Source organism: Hippopotamus amphibius, chromosome 1 (genome assembly GCF_030028045.1).
Source record: "Hippopotamus amphibius kiboko isolate mHipAmp2 chromosome 1, mHipAmp2.hap2, whole genome shotgun sequence".
Classification (NCBI taxonomy): Eukaryota; Metazoa; Chordata; class Mammalia; order Artiodactyla; family Hippopotamidae; genus Hippopotamus; species Hippopotamus amphibius.
The window spans coordinates 18,695,013-18,722,620 of NC_080186.1; the positions used below are offsets into that span (position 1 = coordinate 18,695,013).

Consider the following 27,608-nt stretch of genomic DNA (forward strand, 5'->3'; position numbering starts at 1 on the left):
GAAGAGGGTGACTACTTTACTACCCAGTAGGAGGAGGAATTTCTTTTTGCCTGGCAACAGCCTAGCCAATAAGAGACTGTTGTAACTCAGCCAATGAAAAGCCCCTACACTTCCAACTCCCAGTTTCCTCCAATAGACTCTCTGCTTACTATGGTTCCTCCCAACTAACCTCTTTTCTCTGTTAAGGAACATTCCTCTCTTTGTTCTCTGGACTTACCTGTGGTTCACCACAGAATGTGTGTCTCCAATTGCAATTCTCTGCTGTTCCTGAATAAACCCATTTTGCTGGTGCAATAACAGGCTGTTTTATTTTTTTAAGTCTTCAGCTGTTACCCTGTGGGGGAATGTTGGGAACTGGGAGAGATCTCCTGGAATGAGTTTGGGGTTCCAAGGTGGCCACATAGGATATTCTGTATCCTTCCATGGACCATTGTTGCAATAGGGTGAGCTGCCAGGGTGGTAGGCACAGCCCTGGCCTCACTGTAGCACCCTTCTAGTGCACTCAGCTTGATGCGTTCCAACTGCAAGTACCTGCAGCTCCCTGGGAGGAAGTGGCCCTCTACACAGGACTGATGGGAGCTGGTGGATAAACTTCCCAGCTCCTGTCCCTGGCAGGGGAGCGAATCTGGAGGGCCCAACACTGGGCTCCCAAAGCTCTCTAGGAGGACTGAGCCCCAGTTGCCCAGAGCCATGACTTATTTGATTATGCACCTGGACTGGCTGCCTCCCCTCCCTCTCTTCTCGCTCTCCTATTGATGCTTTCTGGAATCGCTGCATGGCTTTATACCCCCCAGCCCTCGTCTCTAGGTCTGCTGCTGGGGACCCAACCCAAGATCCTGTAGTCTTTTTTTATTTTTTATTTTTGGCTGCTCCGGATCTTAGTTGTGGCATGCAGGATCTTCGCTGAGGCACGTGGGATGTCTCGTTGTGGCGTGCGGACTCTTTGTTGTGGCTTGTGGGCTTCTCTCTAGTTGTGGCATGCGGGTTTTCTCTCTCCAGTTGTGGCACTCGGGCTCCAGGGTGCGTGGGCTCTGTAGTCTTGCTGCACATGGGCTCTCTAGTTGTGGCGCACCGGCTTAGTTGCCCTGTGGCATGTGGGATCTTAGTTTCCTGACCAGGGATTGAACCTGTGGCCCCTGCATTGCAGGATGGATTCTTTACCACTGGACCACCAGGGAAGTCCCGACCCTGTAGTCTTAACAGCAAGAAGAGTGGTGAGGAGCCTTTGAGAAATAAGAGCATGCACTTTTCCATTCGATCTTACCTTTTTTTCTAAAAATAGAGCTCTTTATTTAAAACAGTTTCAGGTAGAACCCAACAAGCATTAGGAAATTATTTATATATGACATAAACATAATATTAGAAATAAATACAAATATCTAAGAACAATAGATACTCTTCTCAGCACCCTAAAGAAGGGGAATGCTGCTTTCACCTAGGGCATCACCTGCTCTGCCCCTGAGGTCCCTCATGCGTGGCCCTGGAGCTTGTGCTGTGCAGGTCCTGGCCCCTAGGTTCATGAAAGGGCTTTGTAAAGAGTTCAGTGCTGAGCACACCTGACAAAGGATAATATTGATTAGCATGCTCTTTCCTGATGCCGTCCACAGCTTTTTGTTATGACTTAATGGCCATAACGGAGCCGGAGTTTAGAATTAATAGAAAGCTCAGCCTCCGTCAGAAATTAAACTCTGAAAAAACAAATGTTTAAAAAACACACCAGGTTTCAGAATAGAGATAAAGTGGCTCCTTCACATAAGCCTAAGATAACAGTGATGATAGCTTTTAGTTATTTGGAATTAACCTCCACGGCGGCTCGACTGGTTCCAGAAAGGACAGTGGGCATGGTCTGGGTATTTTCCTGGGAACTGGCTCTGAGTCACAGCCTTCCCCAGCTCCATGGTTGCAGTTTGTTCTTCCTCCTCTGTGCTCAATGATGGATGCAGACAAGCCTTACTGCAGGGAAACCCCTGCAGAAATGCACGTGTGTGGCTGCGCGTGTGCAGGTATGTGGTGAGTCCCCGCAGTGGCGAAGGCCCCCTGCCAGCCTCGTGCCCCTGGGAAACCCTTGCCGCGATCTCGGCACTGTTTACACGGCCAAGGGGACAGGGGTTGGCCCAGCTGCCCCGAGGCTGATGGCCTCCCCCTCAGGGACGTACACAGTAGTCAACATTTCAGCTTCCCTGTTTGAAACAAAAGACAGGTGTTCAACTTAAAAAGGGGGTTGCTAATTTTTTCTTTAGCAGGGGAAACTCCTAAGCACAATCTCACGTGGAGGGCCGCTGGAGCAAATCAGGGCCCACGGAGGCTTCTCTGGTTGAACTGGGGGGATCCTACAGCCCACGGCTCCCCCTGAGATGGAGTCTCCTCCTGTGAAGCCTGAGGCCTTTTGGGAACCGTTTGAGAACCCCGGGACCAGATGCCCTTGAGAAGCTTTTCCAGATCTTTCACTTAGTGCTATACCCTTGTGTTGGCTTCAAAACAACACAGCCCTGTGGATAAAATGCTTACAAAGATGCTTTTCACACAAATGGAAAAACGAATCCCTGGCAGCCAGGGATTGTTCCAATCCCTGTGGTCCTTGCAGGGCCACAAAATCGACAAAAAGCTTGGTCTAACGGGTGAAGACTCAGCTCTGCTCACCCAGATACCAGCGGGTGTAGGTTAACAAAGCGGTTGTTTGAGAACATCCATCACTACCCCCAGGTAAGGATAGGCACCTGTTTCTAGAAGACAGTAGTTTCTCAACACTGGAAGGGGAAATGGGACATCTTTACAACCACAATGGTCAACTAAAGGGTCTGATGTGCTAAGACAGGGATCACAGGCCCAGGGGTCCAATTCCCCGCTGGGTTGCTACTCCACCACCAATTAACCAGACCCCCTAGAAGGTGGACCACTTGGTTCTTTCTTTGCTCGGACGAGGGAGAGGGACCAGGGTCCCTCTTGGCTGGACTCTGGCTTCTGAGAACCCAGTTTCCTGATTAGGAGGTGGGGGGCAGTGAGGGCAGGGGGGAGACTAGAGGTGAGAACTCCAGTCGCTCTGGGTTTAGGATCACAGGTGGGAGATGCCCAGTGGTCCCCTCAGAGCCTGGGTGGATGGAGAATCCCACCAGCCACCACGAGGTGAGAGCCAACGGTGTGGCAGGCACCACACGTCTCTGCTGGAACCCTTACCATGCCCCAGGTGGTAGCTGCAGAGAGGAGCCTCGAGTATAGAGAAGGAAGGTGTCTCCCCTAAGGCCACACAACTGGTAAGTGGAATTTGGACCCAGTTCTCTCTGATATCGGAAACGGTGACTCAGAGACTGGGATCTGAATGACGATGTCCTTCCCCTTCCTCTCCAACAGCCTCAGCCAACTGGATTGTTCTTCACTGGGGCCTGCAGTAGGGGATTCATAAATCAGGACACTGAGCCTCAGGGAGGAGGGAGCCCAGCGGGTGCTGGAGAAACGAGTGAGTCTCTGCTACACCAGGTGAGTCTCTGCTACACCAGGTGTGCCTCCAGATTTCCTCCCTTCCCAAATCCAGACAGGCCCTTGTGCTGTCAGCCTTCAGTGTCCCCTGTGACCTGACCTCTCCTGTTTCATGTTGTCCAAGGATGATTTTTCCAGCTGACCTGTCACCCCAGGGAGAGTGGGGTGATCTGACACCCAGCCAACCTCTGACCTCTGCCCATCCTTGTCTCCGCCTCTCTTGGCACTCGGCCCAAAGCTGGCAGGTGACAGGACGACGTGGCTCCTGACTGCTCAACCTGGTGGACAGCCTCCAGCTGGGGTTCCCCGGGTGCTGTAAGAACCCTTGGCCACTCCGGCAATGATGTTCCCAGGATCTCAAGTCTTCGAGGCATCAGGGGTCCCCGGAAAGCTCGGCGGCACCAGACTCGGAGGGATAGCTCACCTGGCCAAGTAATGCCGCAGTGTCCTTCCTCTGACCTCGGTCCTCGGGAGGCTCTTAGCCCCCCAGCTGCCGGCACCACTGTCCTCACTTTCTGATTCCCTCCTACCGTCCTCTTCCTCCTCCTCCTCCTCCTCCTCTTCCTCGGGGCTGCTGTCCCAGCAGAAGGTCAGTGTCCGAAGAGAAACTGGGGGCTCCCCGGGGACCAGATTCAGCCCTGGTGATGATAAGCCCCAGCTGACCCAGGAGGACAGGTCGTCTTTTGGGGGCTCTTCCAGGGAACTTGAGTCCTCGGAGAATTCAGGTGGTGGGAGAGGCTTCTGGATCTCCTCCCTGCCTGGTCCTCGGCCTGGCCCCTTCTTGACCAAATAGCCAGATGATCCAGCCTCGTCCCAGGGGGAGGAGCCCGTTGTGCTGGCCCAGCTTCTGTCTGAAGAATCGAAAGCAGAGGAGCCTTCGACCTGGACCAGAGGAGTCCAAGGCCCTCCTGCCTCAGCGTGCCCTGGGCTCTGGTGCTCCTGCCCCAGGAAGGGGGGTGGTTCAATGTAGGGCTGGAAGCTGACACCGTCGTCCGTGTCCACATCTATGTTCTCCTCGCCGTCCTTCTCCTCCTCAGCACTGTGCTTCTCTGATCCTGCCTGGACGGTGGCTGGGACCCTGACTCTAGGGGTCAGCCTGACCCTTCTGGTCAGTTCCTTTTGGGGACAGAGCATCAAGTCATGCAGGCACTCTGGACCACGGGGCTCAAAGGTTGCCCTAGGGTGTCTGTGTCCAGAGAAGTCCTGATTTGGGGAGAGGAGAGAAGAATAGAAAATTCAGCCTTTCCAGAAGCATGACTGTTCTCATTTGGGTTCCCCTGGAAACAGACCCTGAGACAAGGATTCAAATGTAAGTAGTTTCTTTGGGAAGTGATCCCAGCAAGTGTCAGCAAGGCACAGCAGCCAATAGCGGGGTGCTATCAGGCAAGTTACCCCGAGGGCAGCTGGAACTTAGCCCTGCTGGGGACACGGGCCTCACAGCACCGTCTGGGTGAGGGATGGAGGGGTGGTAGTGGCGTGAATTCCCTGGTGTATGCAGCCGGTGACATGCATGGGCACAGTGGCCACCAGAGGCCAGAGAAAGCCTCCAGGTTGCAGGTGCTGGCTGCAGGAGGTCGAGCTGGTAACTTACCACGTAACGGGAAGGCGGAGGGATAGGGCAAGGTGCAGACCCATCTGACACAGAGGTAGCCCTGTGGTTAGTGGGAATTCCACGCAGGTCCCAGATCCAGGAATGCTGAAACACTCCCATGTGGCAGGGACTCTCAGAATCCATCCTCAAAGCCCCCAGCCAACCCGAGCACCCATGGAGCCTCACCTATGACTCAGCCCTCCTTTCCAGGCCTTCATCTGAACAAGTCTGACCTCTCCAGGCTTCCCCTGTTCCAGCTGGCCCCAGGTTCTAAGCAAGTGAACTAGCAGATCGGTGGGGGAAATTCCAGGGTCTGCCTGGGCAAGACTGACCCTCTGTTAGACTGTGAATGAAGTGCTGGGACCCTTTTAAGATGTCCCCTTTTAGTGCCACCCTCCCTGCCTCCCCTCTGGGCATCTCTGCTGAGTCCCAAGGCTGGGGGCTCTGCTCTAGGCACCTGAAAAATCCTTAGCAGAGATGAAATTATTTTAAAAAGGGACTTAAGGCACTTGTCCCTCCCAGGCATATTTGTTATTTTAATTTGGTGCCAAAGGAATGAATTACTAATGGTGAAAATTTAGACAGGAAGATAGATGTTTTGCAGTCTGGGCCATCCTGATTCTATCTGAATTACCTCTAAGTCTAGCTTCACTTCCTTACTCTTCAACAACCCTTCCACTCTGTTGCACACCCCCAGATTTGCCATACCAGGGCCTGTGGCATTTTTGTCAGCTGAAACCCGGGGTTCTCCCTGAAGCTCTTCCAGATCACATGTCCTATGGCAATGACCAACAGCAGTGGCAGCAGAAGGGGTAGCAACACCAGGAGTGCCCAGTTGAATCCTAGGAAGAAAAAAATAACAATGACTACAGAAACAGGGGCTCCTGTCTATCAACTGCATCTGTGCTGAGGGCTTCGCATACATTATCCTATTTAATCCTCATAAGAATAAACCCATCCTACAGACTGTGGAAAGTAAGGTTCAGAGAGGTTATATAAGTTGCCCAAAGACACACAGCGAGTGGGGCGGAGCTGGGATTTTAATCGAGGTGAGCCTGTCTCTAGACTTGTGCTCTTAACCACCATATTATGAAGATCTTAAGGCCCAAGGGAAAAGTCCCCACTTCTGTACCACTTTGCACCCACCTGGGGCCTCCAGGAAGAAGCAGGTGGGCTCGGAGAACTTGCTATATTTAGGGTAGCCAAAGGTGTAGATGGTTCTGGCGCTGAGGCAGTGGTGTCCTCTGGTGTCTGGCTGGAGAGGAATCTGGACTGGCTGACCATGCGGAGTGGCTGGAAATCGGGTCTGTTTGGAGAGAGAAGCAGAGGTGGGCAGACCTGCTGGAGGGACTGGCTCTGTGCAGCCAGGACGGGGTGGGGTTGGCAGGCAGGACACAGCTGTGATTCCCACATCACTTCTTGCATTAAGGCTCAAGCATTCAGGGAGCACGTCCCAACACTCTCTGGTTTCTCTTCTACTGAGTCTCGAGGTAGGGATGGTCTGGGTTCAAAAGCAGCCCTGCCACTGCAGGTCACTCCTATGTACACCCCACCAGGGCCCACCGGTCCTCACTTCTAGGGGCAGACACTTCAGGCTTCCTACCCTCAGGGTGTGTAAATCAATTAGGGTGGGGGGTGGTGGTGGTGGTCACTCAGCCATTACAGACGTAGAAAACTCTGGGGCTGCCTGTCCAACACAGTAGCCACTGGCCACACGTGGCTACTGAGCACTTGAACTGTGCCTGGTACCAACCGAGATGTACTCTAAGTATAAAATACACACCAGCTTTCATGAAAAAAGAACATAAAACATCTCAGTAATTTTTATATTAACTACATGTTGAGAAGATAACATTCTATTGGATGAAATAAAATCTACTATGAAATTTAAATTCACTTATTTCTTTTTACTTAATTTAATGTGGGACATTTAAATGACACACTGTGGCTTGCATTATGTTTCTACTGGACAGTGCTAGTTGAGAATATCTGTGAGGTTCTTGAAGGCAAGGACCACATCAGATGAAGATCTATCAATACATCTCTGGGATCCAGAGTGTGCAGGAGGTTAGGAGTGTGCGTGTTGGTTCAGTAAAAGACAGAATGAACAAGAACAGTGGTCCGTAGACTACAGCCCCACCCTTTTTTGAAAATAGAGTTTTCCTGGAACACACCTATGCCTGTTCATTTACCTATTTACTTATGGCTTCTTTTGTGTTACAGATGGTGTTGAATAGATGTGACAGATGATATGGCCTGCAAAGCCAAAAATATTTACTATCTAGTCAGTTACAGAAAAAGTTTGCCAACCCCTGCCGTAAATAAATATGTACAGACACATGCACAGACAGAAACAAGTCTGAAATTGGATATAAGAGGGTGAGTCAAAAATTATCCGCACTCTGGCTGTAAAATTTATTTTAATTAACTTTTAGAAAAGACAAATACATCACTTTTTGACATAATCTCCTTGCTTTTTAATACACTTTGTCCATCTGTCAACAAGCTTTCGTATTCCCTCATTAAGAAATGTTTTATGCTGAGCTGCAAGCCACGAATGCACTGCTGTCTTCACTTCTTCCTCAGAAGTGAATCTTCATCCTTGTAGGGCTGCTTTCAGGGGACCAAATAGGTGAAAGTCTGATGGAGCAAGGTCAGGACCATAGGGAGGATGCTTTAACACCTCAAAATGAAGTTTTTGCATAGTGTCGACAGTGTGGGCAGAAATGTGCAGATGTGCATTGTCATGCAAGATCACAGCGCCCTTGGATATCAGTTCTCTGCATTTAATCCGAAATTTAGGCTTCAGCTCTTTACTAAGCATCTCACTGTAACGAGCACTGTGGATTGTTTTTTTTTTTAATAAATTTATTTATTTATTTTATTTAATTGGCTGTGTTGGGTCTTTTTTGCTGTGCGCGGGCTTTTTTTTTGTTTTTAGTTGCGGTGAGTGGGGGCTACTCTTCATTGTGGTGTGCGGGCTCCTCATTGCTGTGGCTTTTCTTGTTGCGGAGCACGGGCTCTAGGCACGTGGGCTTCAGTAGTTGCAGCACGTGGGCTCAATAGTTGTGGCGTACAGGCTTAGTTGTTCCGCAGCATGTGGGATCTTCCTGGAGCAGGGATTGAACCCATGTCCCCTGCATTGGCAGGTGGATTTTCAACCACTGCGCCACCTAGGAAGCCCAGCACTGTTGATTGTTGAACGTTTTTCCTGATAATGTTCTAGTACTGGCCCCTGAGAGTCCCAGAAAATGGTAAGCATCAATTTTCCAGCTGATAGTTGACTTTTGAACTTTTTCTTGGTCAGTGATTGAGGATGTTTCCATTCCATACTCTGCCATTTATTCTCAGGCTCGTAGTGATGAATCTATGTCTTGTTACCAGTAATGATTCTCTTTAAGAAACTTTCACCTTCCTTAGCGTATCAGTCCAAATTTTATTTTATTTATTGGCTGTATTGGGTCTTCGTTGCTGTGCACGGGGTTTCTTTAGTTGCGGTGAGTGGGGGTTATTCTTCGTTGTGGTGTGTGGGCTCCTCATTGCCGTGGATTCTCTTGTTGCAGAGCATGGGCTCTAGGTGCATGGGCTTCAGTAGTTGCGGCACATGGGCTCAACAGTTGTGGCTCACGGGCTCTAGAACACAGGCTCAATAGTTGTGGTGCATGGACTTAGTTGCTCTGTGGCATGTGGGATCTTCCTGAAGGCAGGGATCGAACCCATGTCCCCTGCATTGGCAGGCAGATTCTTAACCACTGTGCCACCTAGGAAGCCCAAAGCCTAAAACATTTTTTAATGAGGGAAAATGAAAGCTTGTTGACAGATGGACAAAGTGTATTGAAAAGCAAGGAGATTATGTGGAAAAGTGGTGTATTTGCCTTTTCTAAAAGTTAATTAAAATAAATTCTACAGCCAGAGTACGGAAAATTTTTGACTCACCCTCATACACCAAGGAGTTATTTGCGATCATCTCTGGATCCTTTTGGTTTTCTTCCTAGAACTTATCTGTATTTTCTAGTTTTTTTCCTAATGAATTGGGTGGCTTGGCAAGTAGGCCTCCCACAGCCCATCATACTTCAATCAGATTTTTATTTTAAAGAAAGCTTTCATAATTAAAAAAAAAATAAGTAGCAAACTGCTGTGTTGTTACTAGCTGTAAATGCAAGGGAAGGATGTGTCATGAACTTGGCCTTTTAGTGGGAGGGAGGCAGAGGTGGACCACAGGCCAATCACACTGTGCAGAGTCAAGGGGTGATTGCAGGAGTGAGGGGTATGCAGGGAAGGCTTCCTGGAGGAGGCATTCAGGGAGTAGGCTCAGAGGGTGAAGAGCACTGGGGTTTGGTGGGAGAGTGAGGAAGGGGACCCAGCCTGGGGTAATGAAAGGGGCTTCTCACCTTGTTCCTGGTCCCCTCCTTCCAGAAATCCACCTCATAGTTCAGATTTGGTTGGGGCATGCAGTGGGGCAGCTGGTACGTGGCACTGATGCTCAGGATCTCCTCTGTCCGGTTGAATACTAGGACAGGTGGGGCCGGCTCCACTAGCAGAAACAGAACAGGACCCATCAGGACCTTCTGGGGGCCACAGAAAATTCATCCCCCGGCCTCCAGGCAGGCCTGCTCCTTACCCAGCCCAGAGACAGTTAACCTGCCTTTACTTGTGTTGTGCCATCCACCTGGGTGCCCTTCACATATCACTGGTCTGTCAGCATCCTGCCCATTTAGTTTTCTGTTGCTGCCACAACACATTACCACGACCCTAGTGGCTTAAATCAACACAGATTTATTATCTCACAGTTCTGTAGGTCACAGTCCGGGTAGGCTTGATGGGGTCCTCAACTCTGGGTGGAAATCAAGGTGTCACTTGGCCTGGGCTCTTATCTGGAACCACTGAGGGAGAATTCACCTCCACACTCATTCAAGTTGTTGGCAGAATTCAGTTTCTTGTGATTGTGAGGCTGAGGTTGATTTCCATGCTGTTGGTAGCTGGGAGCCTCTCTCAGCTCCTGAAGGCACCTGTGTTTTTGTTTTTATTTTTTTAATTTTTGGCCACACCATGTGGCATGTAGGACCTTTGTTCCCCAACCAGGGATTGAACCAGCACCCCCTGAAGTTGAAGCATGGAGTCTTAAGCACCAGGGAAGTCCTGACACCTGCATTTCTAATCATGTTGCCCCTTCATCTTCAAAACAGAAACACCATGTTGAATCCTTCTCACACTTCAACTCTCTCTGATTTTTCCTTCTTCTACACCTCTTCTGCCTCCAGCTGGGGCAAGTTCTCTGCTTTTAAGGGCTCATGGGATTAGATTGGACCCGTTTGGATAATCCAAGATAATCTTACTGTTTTAACACCCATAAACTCAAAATCCCTTTTGCCGTGTAATAGTAACAGCTAACAAACTCAGAGGTTCAGGGATTAGAGCATGAACATCTTTGGGGGAGTCATTCTGCCTATCATGGGCCTTCCTCTGACTCCTTGAAATTCATGTCCCTCTCAAGTGCAACATACATTCACCCCATTCCAAGGTCCCCCAAGATTTCATCCCCTTACAGCATCAACTCAAATTCCAAAATCTCATCATCTGAAGCATCTAAATCAAGTTCAGGTGAGACTCTGTGTATAATCCATCCAGTATGACTTCTGAAGCACAATTCCTGTCCTTTTGTAGACCAGTGAAAATAAAGTATAAGCTTTCTGCTCCCAATATAAGCTGGTGGATAATAGTTATGGACATTTTTGTTCAAACAGGGAGAAATAGGAGGTAAAAGGAGTCACTGGGCCAAAGCAGTTTTGAAATCTAGCTACACAAACTGTACTGGGTTTTAAGGCCTGGGAACTACTTCTCCTTGCCTTTCAGCACTGCTCTCTGGGCTCTTGGTTCCATCCTCTGAATCATCCTTCCTTTTCATGAAAGGTAACAAGTATTTGCAACTAAGTAAAGGGTGAGTCAAAAATTATCTGCACTCCTATTAAAACTTCTGTTGGCCTCACTGTCTTATCAGTGCTTTCCGTTCAAGGCTACTGTCTCCACGGTCACTGCTGTGCAGGTGTGAATGCGTTACATCAGTTCATTTGTAACTGCAGTGCAAGCAAAAATGGATGCCCCACTTGTGATCTGCATGAAAGAAGAGGACTGCTATCTCAGGGCGTTGTGATCTTGCATGACAGTACACGTCCACACACTTCTGCCCACACTGTCGACACTCAGCAAAAACTTTGTTTTGAGGTATCAAAGCATCCTCCCTAGAGTCCTGATCTTGCTCCATTGGACTTTCACCTGTTTGGTTGCCTGAAAGTAGCTCTACAAGAATGAGGATTCACTTCTGATGAAGAAGTGAAGACAGTGGTGCATTCCTGGCTTGTAGCTCAGGCTAAAACTTTTTTTAATGAGGGAATATGAAAGCTTGTTGACAGATGGACAAAGTGCATTGAAGAGCAAGGAGATTATGTCAAAAAATGATGTATTTGTCTTTTCTAAAAGTTAATTAAAATAAATTCTACAGCCACAGTGTGGATAATTTCTGAGTCACCCTTGTAGTTTTACCAGTCTGCCTCCTTCCAGTAGAAATTGGGGGACCAGTAGCCTTCTTTCATTTCATGTTCTCTCTGTCCCTTTTTGTCCAAGCTGGCAGTGTTTCTGCTGATATAAAATTCCCAAGAATTTCATGGGTCGCCTGTGGATGTCATGGGGATCCACTCCATTAGACAGAAGCCAGTTCCACAAATCTTTTTGAGATAAGCCCTTCTCTGCTTTGGCTTTAGCTGAACTGACTAAGGGAAAACAGTTCAGCTTTCTGGAGGCCCCTTGATTTGATTGAGAGGAACTGTGTGTCAGTACCCTTAAATCTCTTCAAAGAGCCTTCTTCTTGACTAAACACTTTGATCTTCCTGAGATTTTGGTAAATGATTGTACAACCATACACTTGGCTATTTTTCTATATCATACTCTTGGAAGAAATTTCTTAATTTTGGTATCTTTTGCCATCTGGATACGTTGAGAGTTTTCCAAGTCTTCAAGTCCTGGTTCCTTTTTGTGTAGGCTCTTTCCTCAATGTTTCTTTCTCCTCCTTGCACTTTGCTATGATCACCAAGAATAGAACAGGCCATGCCTTCAACACAACATTTATCAAATCTGCTTGACAAATGTCCAGATTCATCATTTACAAGTTCTGCTTTCCACACACCTCCAGGACACAATTTTGTTAATCTTTTTGCCAGTATATAAGGGGTATCCACCTTTCTGAAATTTTCAATAACATATTCCTCACTTCCTTCTGTGAAGCAGTGCCTTTAATATTCATATTTCTACTAACAGTCTGTTCATGATGATTTAAGAATCCGTGAAGGAGATTTAGGCTTTCTCTATGATGCTCCTTGCTTCCTTCTGAACCCTCTCTGGCAGAGTCCCTAATGTCCACTTCTATTGACAGTCTGTTCAAGGTCATCTAGGTTTGATTGATGGTTTGAAAATGTAGGGGGCAGTGACATGGAATAAAGCAACAAGAGAAAATAATACACCATTGTTCAAAGTCTAGCTGAAATGCCACTTTTTCCATGCAGCCTTCCCTGAGTGCCACCCAGCAGGAGCTCTGGCCACACTGGTCATCCCTGCCCTGTGTTTGTGCTCAGGGAAAATATGTGGCTTCCACGAGATGCCACTACCTGTGTGTTCAGGAAATATCCACTGGACACTTATATATGTTAAGCCCTGGGCAGGGAGCTGAGGGGAATGGGGAGATGAGGCCCCTATAAATCTTGAACTCAAGGAGTTGGAGGAAATTAGGGGGAACAAAATATGGAAACTATCGAAACTTAAGAGAGAAAGTGATCAGGGCCACAGCTGAGGGCAGAAAAAGGCAGGAAGAGTCATTCAAGCTTGAGGTGGGCTGCAGGAGAATCAGAAGAACTTCAGGGAGGAGGAGGCAAAAAAAAAAGTAACCTCCTCTGTGCATCTTTCCCTCTATTGTTCTAATTCTTATTCCTATTCATCCAGCCTCTGCAGTGGTTCATCCCTCATTCTTCTAGCCAGACAACCTTTCTGCCTGCCTTCCCGTCTTTCTTTTACTTTCCATCCATCTATCCATCCTTCCCAACTATGCTTCTTTTCCTTCCCTTGCACACATCCTTCTCAACTATCCTTCCTTCTTAAGCATCCTGTCTTCCTTCCTTTCCAACTGATATTTCTTCCTTCCTATCCATCCTGTCTTCCTATTCATTTATACTTTCTTCCTTCATTGCATCTAGCCAGCCTACTTTTCTACTTCTCCATCGTTCCTAGCCATCCATTCTTTTTTTTCCCATACATCTTTCCTTCCTGTTTTTCCTTTCTCCTTTGCCTCTCCTTCCCTTTTACCCTTCCTTCCCTTCCCAGGCAGCCCCTCTACCCACTGATGCCTCCATCTGCCTTTCATTCCAATCTGCCACCTCTCCATCCATACTAGCTCCTTCATAGTAAGCATTTACCCATCCATGTAGCCTCTTCCTCCCCCCTCATCCATCACTTCCTCCCCATCCTCTCCATACTTCTTTTCTTCTTACCCATCCATCCTTTTCTTCCTTTTGTCCATCCACCCAGCCAGCTTCCTCCCATCCAAATCATCTCTTCTTCCTTCTCTGACATTCCTTCCTGCCTTCATTCAGTCCCTTCCTCCCCTCCCTTCAAGCCCTATTTTGTCCGCAAACATTTTGAGAAGCCTGGGCAATAAGTTACAGATCTCAGCTCCATGAGGCTATTGTCTGAGTATTTATCCTCCCCCTCTTACTCTTGACCCAATCCAGCACCTAGTCCAAGATCAGAAACAGCCATTTCACATCCCATCTCCATCACTTACTAGTTGGTAAGTTCCTTAACGTCTGTGAGTGTTGCTTTACTTATTTTTTAAAAATGGAGTGATGAAAATGAACCTCACAGGTCTGTTGTGAGGATTAGACATAAAATATATTGGGGATAAAAACTGCTCTCCTCACTCAATGTTAACACTGGTGATTTCTTTCTTTTTTTTTTTTTCCTTCCCAGATCTTTATTGGAGTATAATTGCTTTACACTGTCGTGCTAGTTTCTGCTGTACAACAAAGTGAATCAACTGTATTTATACATATATCCCTATATCCCCTCCCTCTTGAGCCTCCCACCTCCCCTCCCTATCCCACCCCTCTAGGTCATCACCAATCATCAAGTTGATCTCCCTGCGTTATGCAGTTGCTTCCCACTAGCTATCTATTTTACATTGGTAACACCAGTGATTTCTGAAGGCTGTAAGCATGGGGAATGTTTTCCTCTCTATTTTAATTTCCCTTTCCCTCAAAAGTTCTACAGTGTACAGAAATTATTTTTGCAACCAGAATTTTAAAAAATTGTTTCCTAAAGAGAGAGATTGAACATTTACAAAAATAGGAATAAGTATATAAAATGCCTTGTGTAGTTGATGACCAAGGCTGTGCTCAATAGAAGATCATGAACCTCATTATTAGGAGGTACAAACTGAACTGCTGGGACTGGCGAACTCCCCTCACTCCCTGCCAAAAAGTCAGGCTGCTTGGACATGGGTCGGGGCCCATGGTGGGTGGCTCTGGAAAGCTGCCCACTGCTTTGGGGAAGTGGGAGACAGATGGCTAGGACAGCAGCACCACTGAGCCCAGCTCCTGAGCAGACAGCCTCCCTCTCACAGGTCCCTCACCTACCTTCAAAAAAGTAATCCATGGACTTGGACTCCACCCAGGGGGACCTGGCACTGGGAGAAACTGCTTGCACGCGCCCCTTGAACTTGTTGCAAAGGTCTTGTTTCTCCAGGCACATCAGAGAACACACTAGCTCTTTGGTTCCTGCACACTTTTTCACTCTCCGCCACCGTCTGGGGGTTGCAGAGCTGAGGGAGGAGACAGGAGAGTGTGGGTCATGGATTCAGCCTCTTGGGGTGAGGAAACAGAGAACACGTGTTCACTCGTCCCTCCGTCCCACCTGATCATCCATCCATCCATGCATCTGTCCAGCCAGCCAGCCATCGGCTGAGACAGAAGGAGAACAGTCCAGTTAGGAGCTCGGGCTCTGGAATGACAGATGGGCATAGGAACCTGGGCTCTGCCCCTCACTAGCTCTGGGACCTTAACGCAGGCCACTGCCCCTAAGCCTCAGTCTCCTCATCTGTCATGTCTCCCCTACAGGGCCGTTGTGCTAGTAACCATTTTCCACGTGTTTTTTCATTCAGGCATTGTGGATCCCCTACTTTGTGCCAGGCACCATGCTGGGTGCTGTGTGGGTGTCAGAGGGGAACACATAGATCCATGACTCCAACCTCCTGAGAACACTGAGGTCCAAAGGAGGCACCTGCTTGCTGGGCATTATTCTTGGGCAATCAGCAATTCATGACAAACGAGGTCCTGCCCTCGGGAACTTATACTCTGGAGGGAGGGGATGGGAGACCATTATCATATCAACAAGAGAAATCCAGAAGCTGGTAAGTGCAGTGATAATAGGGTAGTGTGGGGTGACTGCTCTCCAAAGGTGGCTTGGGAAAGGCCAGGAAGACAGTGCTGAAGTCGAGCCTGGGATGCTGAGAAAGGAGCCAGGAGAAGGCCTGGGGGACGGAATTCCAAAAGCAAAGACGTTGTGATGGGTAGGGGCTTGATCTGTTCAGAAAAAAAAAGGCCAGGATGGCCAAAGCCCAGTGGACAAGTGAGGGAGTGGGTGGACAGACTGGAGATGAGGGTGGAGGGGAGTGGCAGGGGAGGTAGGGTCTCACCATCTTGGTAAGGAGTTTGGATTTTATTCCAAGTGTCATAGGAAGCCACTGCAAGGTTGTGAACAGGGGAACTGAGGTGATCTAATTTATGTTTTTAAACTATCACTCTTATAAAACCAGCTAGGAGGAGCAGCAGTAGTCCAAGAGAGGATGGTGGTGGAGATGGCAAGAGGCTGGATGTAGGATGCATTTTGGAGGTAAAGTTGGTGAGTCTTGCACATGGATTGGATGTGGAACGTGAGGAAAAGCAGAATTGAGGACTATTCCTGAGTTTGGAAACTGAGCAACAAGTGAATAGAAAAGGCTGAGATGTGGGTAGGCAAAGGGAACAGATTTGGGGGAAGAATTCCCCTGTTTTCTTTCTTGGTGAAGTTATACAATGTAAACCTCAAGGGAAAAAGGAACTGATATAGGTATGTTAATATGAAACAAAACAGAAACTTCAAAGTCCAAAGCATTAGTAAAGATGAAAAGAATCACTACACAATACTGAATGTTTCCACTTATCAGGAAGATATAAAGTGCTAACTTACGTGTGCCTATTAAATAGCTCCCAACTATATTCAGCAGAAATAGACAAAACTACAGAAAGGAAAAGAAAATCCAAATTATAATGAGAAATTTTTAATACATCTCACTCAGTAACCAACAACTGAATAGAGAAAAATAATTAGTATATATGCTAAAAACATGAGCGACATAAGGATCAAAGCTGGTCTAATGAATATATACAGAACAAGCAAGAGACTGCTTGAGCCACACATGAACCATAAACAAAATGTTATCCAAACTATTAACAAAATTAAAGCAACTCTCAAGAAATTTCGAAGAATAGGTATCTCTCAAACTATTTCCTCTGACTGCAAATAATCCAATTAAAAATCATGAACAAAAGGAGAACTAAAGAGTCAACATTTTAAAATGTTTTAAAATGACGCATGGATCAAATATTTGCAAACGATGTGACCGACAAGGGATTAACTTCCAAAATATACAAATAGCTCATACAGCTCAATATCAAAAAAACAAATGACCCAATTAAAAATGGGCAGAAGGCCAACATAGACATTTCTCCAAAGAAGATATACAGATGGCCAACAGGCATTTGAAGAGATGCTCAACATCGCTAATTATTAGAGAGATGCTAATCAAAACTACAGTGAGGTGTCACCTCACATCGGTCAGAATGGCCATCATCAAAAAATCTACAAACAATAAATGCTGGAGAGGGTGTAGAGCAAAGGGAACCCTCCTGCACTGTTGATGGGGATGTAAATTGGTGCAGCCACTATGGAGAACAATATGGAGGTTCCTTAAAAAAACTAAAAAAAAGTGACCATATGATCCAGTAATCCCACTCCTGGGCATATATCTGAAAAAGACCAAAACTCTAATTTGAAAAGACACATGCACTCCAATGTTCATAGCAGTACTATTTACAATAGTCAAGACATGGAAGTGTCCATCAACATATGAATGGATAAAGAAGATGTGGCATATATATATATATATATATTGGAATACTACTCAGCCATAAAAAAAGAATGAAATAATGCCATCTGCAGGAACAAGGGTGAGATTATCATACCAAGTGAATTGTCAGACAGACAGACAAATATCAAACGATATCGCTTACATGTGGAATCTTAAAAAATGATGCAAACAAACTTATTTATAGAACAGAAATAGACTCACAGACACAGAAAACAAATTTATGGTTACCAAAGGGGAAAGGGGACTGGGGAGGGACAAATTAGAAGTTTGGGATTAGTATATACACACTACCATATATAAAATAGATAAACAGTAAGGACCTACTATATGGCACAGGGAACTATATTCTATATCTTGTAATAACTTATAATGGAAAAGAACCTGAAAAAGAATGTGTATACGTATAACTGAACCACTGTGCTGTACACCTGAAACTAACACATGATTTAGTATAGTAAATCAACTATACTTCAAAAAAAAAAAAAAAAAAAGACAGGAGACAAAAATCACACATTGGAAAATAAAATAAAATATAAAATAAAATAAAATAAAATAAAATGACTCCCTGGTAGCACAGTGGTTAAGAATCCACCTTCCAATGCAGGGGACATGGGTTTGATCCCCGGTCCAGGAAGATGCCACGTGCCAAAGAGCAACTAAGCCCGTGTGCCACAACTACCAAGACTGCATTCTAGAGCCTGAGAGCCACAACTACTGAAGCCCGTGCTCTCTAGGGCCCGTGTGCCGCAACTACTGAAGCCCACTCACCTAGAGCCTGTGCTCCATAACAAGAGAAGCCACTGCACTGAGAAGCCTGCACACTGCAACTAAGAGTAGACTCTGCTCGCCACAACTAGAAAAAGCCTGCATGCAGCAGTGAAGACCCAACACAGACAAAAAAAAAAAAAAAAAAAAAAAAGAAAAGAAAAGACTCATGGATCAAAGAAAGAAATTATGATGGAAGTTAGTAAATCTCTAAAACTGAATGATCACAAAAATAATAAAAATAAAAATTTATGAGATGCAGCTAAGCAAATACTTAGAGGGAAACATAGTTTTAAATACTTAGAAAACAAGAAAGGATAGAAATTAATAAGCTAAGCAATCAACTGAATGAGTCAGAAAATGCACACTAAAAACATATCCAGGAACAGATCAAAACTGTAAACTACTACTTCAAAATGGGCTATAAAAGACATTTTAAAATGATACAAGACATGGAAGAACAGCACAAAACAGAATGAGAAAAACTCAGAAAGAAGATAACAGAACACAGGAGTCAGATAAAAAACAATATTTCATAAATGAAGAATAAATTAGAAGAAATATGAGCAAATTAATGCAGCAGATAATGCCTTTCACTTTTCAGAAAGTGAAAAGAGAGAAAGTTTTAAAAATAAAAGAGAACTGAAATGTGAATGCTGAAGTTATAAAACTCCTAGAAGAAAGCACAGAAGAGGATCTTCGTGACCTTGAGTCAGGCAAATGTTTCCTAGGACACCAAAAGCCTTCACCACAAGAAGAAAAGAAACCTGATGCGCTAGTCTGCCAGGGCTGCCGTGACAAAATGCCAGACTAAGAGGCTTAAACAACAGAACCTCTCACGGTTCTGGAGGCTAGAAGCCCAAGATCAAGGTGTCAGCAGGTTTGCTCTCTCCTGAAGTCTCTGTCAGGAGATGGTCACCTTCTCTGTGTCCTCACCTGGCCTCTTCTCTGTGTGAGAGCAGTCCTGGTGTCCCTCTTCTCACAAAGGCACTAGTCCTATTGGATCAGGGCCTTACTCTTAGGAGCACATTTAATCTTAATTACCTCTTTAAAGGCTCCATCTCCAAATACAGTCACATGGGCGTTAGAGCTTTAACATATGAGTGACTAAGGGAGGGGAACACAATTCAGTCCATAATAGTGAATTATGAATTAAGCTGCTATGAAAGTTCATGTACAAGTCTTTGTATGTTTTCACGTCTCTTGGATAAAGATCTAGGAGTAGAATCTGAGAAACTTGGTAACTGAATGTGTAACTTTACAAAAAACTGTCAAGCTGTTTTCCAAAGTGATTGTACCACTATAGTTCCCAATAACAATATATAGTTAGTATCCATAGGAGATTGGTTCTAGGACCCCCTCGCAGATACAGAAATCTGCGGATGTTAAGGTTCCTTATATAAAAAAGGGCATTGTATGTGCATATAATGTATGCAATCCCCCCATGTACTTTATTTTTTTTCCTTGTAAACAGTTTTATTCATGTTTAAGAATTACGCACCAGTCTGTAAATATTGCATTCTTGACGTCCCCACTGTCGTGTGCCCACGAGTGTGCTCCAGGGACTGAGGGGTACACAGATGGCACAACAGAACATGCACACTTACACAGATCCTAAACCAAAGTGAGCAACCAGTACGCCAAGGTGAGGTGGACAGGACATGCACTCTCCCCAGGTGAGATGGCTTAAAGTATGTGGATCTGTGCCCAGGAGATGCCCCAGCGTGGGGATGACCTCTGGTGGGATGGGACTGGGGAGGGGAAGGAAAAAGGGCTCTGTGAGGAGGCCGGGATCATCACACCACTCGGAGGTGAGCTCATAGCTGAGCACAGACCTGAGCGTGGCAGGAAGAAGCCCCGGGACTCTGGTTAGTCTGTGCCCTCGTGTGAGAAGCCAGGCCCCATCACATTCTCTCTGGGTCAACTGCCTACAACATGTCTGTCTCCAGATGGTCCCATGTACTTTAAATATTTTTTAATTTTTGGCTGCATCAGGTCTTAGATGAGGCACACAGGATCTTCGTTGTGGCATGCAGGATCTTTCATTGCAGTGTGCGGTCTCCTGGGCAGGTGGGCTCTGTAGTTGTGGCTCACAGGCTCTCTCTAGCTGAGGCATGGGGCTCAGTAGTTCTGGCGCACCGGCTTAGTTGCCCTGCAGAATGTGGGATCTCAGTTCCCTGACCAAGGATTGAACCCGCATCCCCTGCATTGCAGGATGGATTCTTTACCACTGGACCACCAGGAAAGTCCCTCCTCCCATGTACTTTAAATTATCTCTAGATTACTTATGATACTTAACACAATGTAAATGCTATGTAAATAGTTGCTAGTGTGTGGCAAATTCAAGTTTGGCTTTTGGAACTTTCTGGAATTTTTTTTCTTTCTGGATTTAAAAAAAAAACAAACTTTTGATCCATGGTTGGTTGAATCTGTGGCTGCAAAACCCCTCAATATGGAGAGCCATCTGCATGAGAATTACTCCACATGCTTGTCCACACTTAGTATCAGCAGACCTTTTAATTTTAACCATTCTAGAGAGTGTGTGGTAGTATTTCCTATAGCCTTAATTAGCATTTCCCCAATGACTAATGGTGTTGAACATCTTTTCATGTGCTTATTGGCCATTTATATATCTTCTTTTGTGAAGTGACTATTCAAATATTTGGGGGGTGATTTGTCTTATTTTTGAGATATAGGAGTTCTTTATTTTGAATATAAGTTCTTTGTCAGTGTATATACTGTGAATATATTTTTCTCAGTGGCTGGCTTTTTCACTTTCTTTGGGCTTCTTTTAAAGAACAAAAGTTTTAAATTTGATGAAATCCAGTTTCTCAGTATTATTGATTAAATTGTGCATCCCCCCATTTATATGTTGAAGCCCTAAAGCCCCAATGCAACTGTATTTGAAGATGGGGCTTTTAAAGAGGTAATTAAGATTAAATGCAGCCATAAGGGTGAGGCCCTAATCCAATAGGACTAGTGCCTTTATGAGAAGAGGAAGGGACACCAGGGCTGCTCTCACGCAGAGAAAAGGCCAGGTGAGGACACAGAGAGAAGCCTCAGGAGAAAGCAAACCTGCTGACAGCTTGATCTTGGACTTCCAGCCTCCAGAACTGTGAGAGAGAAATTTCTGTGGTTTAAGCCCCCAGTCTGTGATATTTTGTTATGGCAGCCCTAGGAAATGAACAGATTTTGGGACCATAAGTGGGATGCTAATGTAACAAATATCTAGAAATGTGTTAGCGGCTTTGCAGCTGGGTAGTAGGTAGAGGCTGAAAGAGTTTTCAGGTTCATGTGAGAAAAAGCCTCCATTGCCTTGAAAAGACTGTTGGTAGGAATACAGAGGTTAAAGGTGATTCTGGGGTGAACTCAGATGGAAAGGAGGAACGTCTAATTGGAAAATGGAAGAAAATTGATCCTTGTTATAAAGTGGCAAAGAACCTGGCTGAATTACATCCTAGTGTTCTATGGAAAATCAGAAGTGGAAAGTGATGAACTTGGATACTTAGTTGAGGAGATTTCTTTCTTTCTTTTTTCTTGTGGGCTGTGCCATGTGGTATGGAAGATCTCAGTTCCCCAACCAGGGATCGAACCCATGCCCCCTGCATTGAGAGCTTGGAGTCTTAGCCACTGGACAGCCAGGGAAGTCCCAGCTGAGGAGATTTCTAAGTAATGTGTTAAAGATGTAACCTGGTTTCTCCTTACTGTTTAGACTAAAATGAGAGAGGAGAGAGAGAGAGAGAAGGAACTCTTAAGCAAAAAGGAACCAGAACTTGAAATTTTGGAAAATTCTCAGCCTATGCATATTGCAAAAAATGAGAAAGCATGTTCTGGAGAGAACACCAAGGTTGTGGCTGATAAATCATGATAAAGAGATCACGGGTGTGACTCATGGATTTACTCAGCCACCTCAGCAGAAGCCAGGAATAGAGATGGGATTATTATATATCTCACCCTAATTCTGTTCACTGAAAAGACTTCAAAGCAATAGTTCAGTAGCGATCAGACAGCCTCACAGACTGTGTTCTTTAAAACCATTTCTTACCAAATGGAGACATAGCTGATTTCAGATTTTAGGTCAGGAATTGTGCAAATGAGTCTGGAACATCTTTTCGCAACAGAAAACAATAAAGATATCAAGACTTACTAGGGTTGAGTTCAAAGGACTCTGGAGCCAGCCTGAAGAGACTTTCATGGGCCAAAGATGAGATAATTCAAGCTTCAATGAGTACCATTAATTGCAAAGAATTGAAACCATCAAATATGTTTAACTACTTGAGTTCGTAATGATAATAAAAAATAAGTCAGTCACCTTTGGGACATGATAGGGAACCAGTTCACTATCTTGAAAACTGGTAAATTAAAGGAAAAAAAATTCAAGCATTTATTCCATCTTGCCTATATGAATAGTACCAATGAATATCAAACACTACATGAGAGGAAGCATCTCTTTACAAAATAGTTCCAGCTAATAAATGAAAAAATAATACCATTAGAATATCATGGTTTTGGAATCTTTGAAGGTGTTTCAAAAGTGTAAAAGGAAAGGAAAATATCATAAACATCCAGAGGTTAGGCTTTCAATTCTTTCATCAATTTATCCTGCTTCCATTATGCCCAGCTGTGTGGCTTTGAGTAAAATACACTCTCAGTGCTTCAATTCCCTCCACTGTAGAGCAGAGTCACTGAATCCTTCCTCGTAGGGTGGAGTGAGATTAAATACGTTTCATGTATGGACACAGTACAGACACAAAGCAAATACACAGGACACGTTAGGTACTGATAGTTTCTGCCTCCTGATACAGTTCTCCACCGTTCTTTCTTTTGAAAGCTCTCTCACAGTCTGTCCTTTCCCAAGCCAGACCCCATCACTCACATCTGGATGCTACAGATGGAGAGGCCGTGATAGAAGAGGAAGAACACAGGCTTTGGGGTCAGACAGACTTGGGTTTGTCTTCTGGTTCCATCACTGGCTTCCTTGGGCAAGTCATGGCACCTCTGAGTTGTTTCCTCACCTCTAGCACAGGGGAAATGCAGGCCCTGTCTGAGGATGATGGAAGGAAGAAGGGAAATTTTACTCATGCAAGGCTCCTAGCACTCGGCCCGGCACTGGGTGGGTCCTGGGTATGTGGCAGTTCCTTCTCCTTCCTGCTTCCTCCTTGTCACCAATTTTAGATTAATCCTCCCGAGTATCTGCTTTTATTAGCTTACTCTCTTACGAAAGGACTTCAGACGATTTCCACCTATGTGTGAAGATGGCAAATCTATTTTCACTTGCAGATTTCCCTGCTTCAGCAGTGGCTGCCTGGGCTGCCAAGTTAAGGACCCCAAGACTCTGTGCAGGCTCCGTGGGGAAAAGGGTGATCATCTAGCGATGCCTAACACAGCTCCGCAAGAGGTACACCTGCCTCCCTCATCTGATGCAATGCCAAGCCCCTCATCCAGGCCCTCAAGAATTCCATCACTGGGCCCTCACAGCTCCACCCGTGCCCTGGTCTGACTTTTCTCAAAGATCTACCCCCGCCCCTGGCAGGTCCATCACCTGGGCACTGTCCTCCATTCAGGATCATCCCCACCTCCAGAGCTTTGTCAAAGGCCCTCTCCCAATACCTGCTGCACGCCATCGCCTGCGGGACACAGAGAACCAAGCCCCTCCAGCCCCTGCCCACCTCCTCGGTCTCCCCCCACCACCCCACCAGCCCAGAGGCACCCCTCCACCTTTGATAGGCCACAAAATAGGTCACGTTCTGGGCGTTGCCAGGCCCCGGGAGCCACGTCAGGTACACACTGAAGTCCCGGGAGAGCAGCATCACGTTCTGGGGAGGGGCCAGGAGGGGCCTCCCTGTGGGGGAGGAAGAGGTCATGAAGCCTGAAGCCATTCTGAGCTGAAGAATGCGGGCAGTCAGGTGCTTGCTGAGTTTAAGAACGAGGCGTTATCTGGGGGGGGGGGGGGGGGGGGGGCTGGAGCATAGGGGACGGGATGTAGGCTGGGAGCCCGGGGGGTGGGGTGGGATTCCAGTCATAGGCGTGCCACCGACTGACTGCAATGCAGACCTTTCCCCCCTTTAGACCTCAGCAGCTTATCTGTGCTGTGACAGGAAGCCCACTCTGGCACCTGAGGGTTCCAGCAAAACAACACAGAGCAGGACCACTTAATACATTTCTGGACTTGAGGAGGGAACAGCCCTGAGGGTCTCAAGGAGCAGAGGCTCTGTCTTGTTCTCAGCCATGTCCCTAGAGCCTGCATGCAAGGGTCCCTGGCATGTAGTAAGTGCACAATAAAAATCTGTTGAGTGAATGAATGACTATTGTGATGACCTGGATTATTCCTAAGGCCTGACTGGTCTCCCTGCTTCCAACCTTTTCCCGTCAATCCAATCTCCACATAGCAGCAAGGGTTAAAATGAAAGTCAGATCATGTCACTCTTTTGCTTTAAACCCCCAATGGCTTCTGTTTCACTCAAGGTAAAATCCAGGGTCTTTAGGATCACCCACAAGACCCTACCCAATCCAACCCATGACTCTGCTTGCTCCATCCTCTCCAGCCACGCTGGCCCTCTCCTGTTCCTAGAGCATGCAGGGCACGCTCCCACCTCTAGGCCTTTTCACAAACTGTTCCCTCTGCCTAGACTGTTCTCCCCCGGGGGAACCATCTGGCTCACTCCTCTGCTTCCTTCTCATCTCTGCTCAGATGTCACTGTCCCAGCGACTCTTTCCCCGATCACCTCTAACTGGCCCCTACTTTCCTCCTTGGCACCTCTTCCTTCTCACTGCTAACCCTCATCTTCTGAAATATGAATCTGATTACACAGCTGCCCAGTTCCTGCCCTTCCCTTGTCCTCAGAATAAAGTCCATGCTCCTTATCAGGGTATGTGAGGCCCCGCCCAGCTTGGCCTGGCCAGGCCATCACGTTAACCTCTTCCTAACAGCTCACCTACACACCTCACCAGGCTGCTCACCTACATACCTCACCAAGCTGCAGCCAATCTTCCTTCCTGCCCTTCTCAAACCACTGTATTCTTTTTTTTTTTTTATCCCCATTTCATTTTTTTTTATTTTTTATTTTTTTTAATTTTTTTATTTTATTTTATTTTATTTTATTTTATTTTATTTTTTGGGGGGTACACCAGGTTCAATCATCTGTTTTTATACACATATCCCCGTATTCCCTCCCTTCCTTGACTCCCCCCCCTTGAGTCCCCCCCACCCTCCCTGAAACCACTGTATTCTTTTGTGTGTCTTTGAACCCAGGTGTCTTTGACAGCATAGTATTCACCGTCTAATCTTTTAAAGACTTGATTCAAATGTCACTTCCTCCAGGGAGTCTTCCTGACATCTTTCAGAAGCAGTGGTGATGCTGCTGATGAGAATCATGGCAGCTAATGTGCATCGTGTGTCCTAACTATGTGCCAGGTGCTATGCTAAGCACATTACCTGTATTTTCTCCTTCAGTCCGCCCCACATCCCTAGGAGGTAGGTACTAATTATGGTCATCACATTACAGATGAGGAAACTGAGGCCCTCTCAGCTAATGAGCTGTAGAAACAGAATTCAAATTCAGGCCTAGCCAAACCCAAAGTCTGAGTTCTTGATCACACTTCCTCCCCTAGGTTCTAATGGGGCCTGTTCAGTCTTATTCTTCCAACATCTATGGATCACTATTGGTCAAGGACATATCCTGATCACTGTGTGCCAGGGGCTTCAAGGAGGACTACATCTCCACTCCTGCCTTTTAGGAGCTCATGGTCCCATGGAGAATTCAGTGCCTTGAAGGCTCACGTGGGCCATGATGGAAATCCACACAGGTTACAGAAGGGCACCAGGAAGGGAGGGGCCCCTTCTGTTGATGGCTCTCAGTTCCGCTCCACACCCCTGGCCTTTTAGACCTGAATATGGGTGCCTGCTTCCACCGCATCCCGTGTCCTCCAGCTGGAACTGGATCATCAGGATGCTGATGCTGACAGCACTCCCAGCTTCTGCACTTTCTAGCAGGTGGCTGGCAGGAGGCCAAAATCTGTCTATGAGCCTCTTATTTGAGGACAGGCCTCAAATCTGAGCTTGGCCACAGTAGAGAAATAGCAGCTAGAGTCGTTATTCCCTATTGAGCCTTCAAAGGGTGCCAGGCACCGGCGTGAAACTTTATACACAAAATCTCATTCAATCCTCAGGACAAACCACCTTGTGGGGCAGGCATCATTCCCCTTCCATGGAGGCACTAGACTCAGAGACAGACCACACAGCCAGTATGTGTGGGAGCCAGGATTAGAACCTAGATCCAGCTGCACTTCACCCTAAACCTTCACAACACAGTCTGTGTTATGTACGTTAAATATTCCTTGGGTATGAGGATAGCTAGGTCTAGACAGCAAAACTACTTAGTTTGATGGTGAAAAGGGGGTACAGAGGACCTCCTCCTCTCCTCCCCACAAAGGCACACTGTCCCTCATCAGTTGCAGTAACACTGATGCAAAGGTTCCAGGGGCTGGAGCATCCCTGAGCTGACCTGGGTGGATGGACTGCCCTGGGCCAGCTGCCCACCCCACGGTCAAAGCTGGCCATGCTCACTTCGGCCTGTCTTCTCTGTTCTGTGTGTCTCCCCAATGCCTTTCTTTTTGGGTAATTCCCCTTATTTTCTCTGAACCTCAATTTCCCCACCTGAAAAGGGAGAAAATAATACCTACCTTGTAGGATGGTTAGGTTGTGATGCTGAACTAGAATAATGTGGTGCCTAGCACAAAGAAGTTGTTCAAACAAATGTTAGCTTTTAACATTAGTGCTAGATGAGGTCCAAGGGCCCTTCCAGCTCTTAAATTGTTAGTCTAAGACTAGGGAGATATCCTGGGGGCAACTTGGGGTCCTTCTCCCCGGATCGGTTGGGTTTGGTGGCTGGGTCCTATCTCAAGGTATTTTGTACCCTGTCACCTTAATTACCAGTGAGGGCTCAGAAAAAAAGGTGGTTTGTTAGAAAAACACAGCACCGGCTAAGCTGGCACTCCTTCCCCTGGGCCTGGGTGTAACTTCCGACACCCCGAGTGGGGAGGAAGGGGAGCGGGTTCTGTCTGATTTCCCCTACTAGCGAGTCAAGTGTGGTATTAATGCAGCGGACGGGACTTTTAGGAAACCTTAAAAAGCACTTTATAAACAAATGCAGCTGCCTTTTGAACTGCCACTCTCTTTTTTCCGTGTTCGCCTGAAGCTGAACTGGCATTAGGAAACTGGATCAGCTCCTTCCCGGAAAGGAATTTCAAAGACCCGGGTCTGGTTAGTCCTCGGAAGAAGAAAACTGGTGGAGGATGGGCTCTGCTCGTTCGCAGGGGTAGCGGCGCACAGACTGCTGCCCAAGGCACTCCCTCCCCGGAGCTCTGGTCCGAAGGTGGGTGCGGACCGGATGAAGCGCCCTGCGGCCCCCCGCCCACCCCCTGCGACCCCGCGCCCTTACCTGGAGCGGACTGCAGCAAGCACAGGAGCAGCGGGGCCCACCGCCGGGCCCCCGTCATGCCGGCCCTCCCGCGGCCCCGGGTGGGACCAGGTCCCGCCTCCCGCCTCCC

General features: G+C 46.7%; 1 protein-coding gene across 10 annotated transcripts; it reads right to left on the minus strand.

Moving 5' to 3' along the window:
* Nucleotides 1–390: 390 nt before the first annotated feature.
* IFNLR1 (interferon lambda receptor 1) lies at nucleotides 391–27,608 on the minus strand. Of its 10 annotated transcripts, none has more exons than XR_009048099.1 (10): nucleotides 27,500–27,574; nucleotides 23,778–23,901; nucleotides 22,936–23,103; nucleotides 15,020–15,106; nucleotides 14,743–14,927; nucleotides 9,457–9,599; nucleotides 6,212–6,371; nucleotides 5,774–5,907; nucleotides 3,175–4,677; nucleotides 391–2,180 (listed from the first exon to the last, which is right to left on the minus strand). XR_009048099.1 is itself a non-coding variant. In XM_057700125.1 (10 exons), the coding sequence occupies exons 3-10, from the start codon at nucleotides 23,867–23,869 to the stop codon at nucleotides 3,895–3,897; spliced, it is 1,752 nt and encodes a 583-aa protein (XP_057556108.1). In that variant the 5' UTR covers nucleotides 23,870–23,901; nucleotides 25,495–25,596; nucleotides 27,500–27,543; the 3' UTR covers nucleotides 393–3,894. The 10 variants fall into 10 exon arrangements, 9 of the variants coding, with proteins under 9 accessions (XP_057556108.1, XP_057556073.1, XP_057556084.1 ...); XM_057700125.1 differs by adding an exon at nucleotides 25,495–25,596 and having other exon boundaries at nucleotides 393–4,677; nucleotides 27,500–27,543; XM_057700090.1 differs by having other exon boundaries at nucleotides 393–4,677; nucleotides 27,500–27,608.